The sequence below is a fragment of the Sphaeroforma arctica genome (genome assembly GCF_001186125.1).
Source record: "Sphaeroforma arctica JP610 unplaced genomic scaffold supercont1.6988, whole genome shotgun sequence".
Classification (NCBI taxonomy): Eukaryota; class Ichthyosporea; order Ichthyophonida; genus Sphaeroforma; species Sphaeroforma arctica.
The window spans coordinates 1-1,528 of record NW_014033570.1 but is presented as its reverse complement, the minus strand read 5'-3'; the positions used below and the strand labels follow the sequence as shown (position 1 = coordinate 1,528).

Below are 1,528 nucleotides of genomic sequence, written 5' to 3'. Positions count from 1 at the left end.
TATATATATATATATATATATATATATATATATATATATATATATATATATATATATATATATATTGATATACAAATATATGCACGTTTGTATAGAACTCCCGCATGTGATAGGTCGCGTCTAACCTTCTATAATCTATATCCTAGTTACAGACCAGGCCAGACTGCGACACCAGAAATCCAAATCTTACTGGAACCGCTTCTGACATACGGAAGTATCACACCAAATCCGACGGGACATACGCGGAATGAAACATACCACCTGAACAATCCATGTGTACAAATAGTACATAGACAAGAATTGTAAACAGAGACAAGAATAACAGGCATAGGCCCATCTGCGACGATGATTGACCCCAGCCATTCCCGTCCACTCTCTCGCAGAGGTGCGCTTGGACCGCATAGATACTCATCCTGCACATGGCCCATGCAGGACCGATTGCACCCAAACATAACCCAACTCCGATACCTTAGAACCCTAAACCCGAGAACCCATATATACATATTCACACCACAGGCGGGATTATCCAACATACCACTTGATCGATCCTTGCTTGCAATCGATGCAGGAACAGGATGGTCAACACAGACTCAGAAGACGCGATGACAAACACCAGCCAGCTCAGCCCACTCTCATGCAGTAGAGCACGTGCAGTCCATAGCACACCCAGGCAGCAACACACGGCATCTGTGAACTGTCTGGAGGTGTATGTATTTAACTGTGAGAAAGTACGTGTATATAAATGTGTCAAAGTGTATGCTAATATTGTGAGCCGGAGTATGTATATAAAAAGTGTATGTATATAACACAGCCAGTTCAACCCACTCCCTCGTAGCAGATACATACATATATATATATATATATATATATTCGCTGTAAAGCCGTACCTGGGTGTTAGGAGGTACATGGCATAATCCGTTACCATGACAATACTGAATGGGAAGGCGAAGAACGGAGCACACAGTTCTCGACGTATGGATGGCACCCAATGCGACAGATCAGACCGTGTCAGCAGTTTGGGGATCATTCGATTACACCAAAATCCAGGCTGAGTGTAGGTAAATGAGTGAATCAAGGTATGCCCAACGTAAATTCTCGAACTGTCGTTGATTACTTTCTTGATTTAACATCAAATTGAAAGAAGACCGTCGAGCAATGTCTGATACAGACAACAAGCAAACACACACACACACACACATGTATTAACAACGAATACCAATTACACAAGCAACAAGCAAACACGCACACCTGTACTAACAACGAATACCAATTACACAGACAATAAGCAAACACACACACACACACACCTGTACTAACAACGAATACCAATTATACAGACATCAAGCAAACACGCACACACACACACACACATGTACCAACAACGAATACCAAATACACAGACAACAAGACAACACACACACACACACACACCTGTACTAACAACGAATACTAAATACACAGACAACAAGCAAACAAACACACACACACACACACACATGTACCATAAACGAATATCAAATACACAGAC

The 1,528-nt window shown here is 41.6% G+C and overlaps 1 protein-coding gene across 1 annotated transcript; it reads right to left on the bottom strand.

Annotated features, from left to right (window-relative positions):
- Positions 1–505: 505 nt before the first annotated feature.
- Positions 506–1,048, bottom strand: SARC_15923 (hypothetical protein; the record flags this gene model as incomplete). Its single annotated transcript, XM_014289964.1, has 2 exons — positions 506–698; positions 888–1,048. Coding segments are annotated over 2 exons (354 nt in total), but the record flags the coding sequence as incomplete, so codon positions are not given.
- Positions 1,049–1,528: the final 480 nt, after the last annotated feature.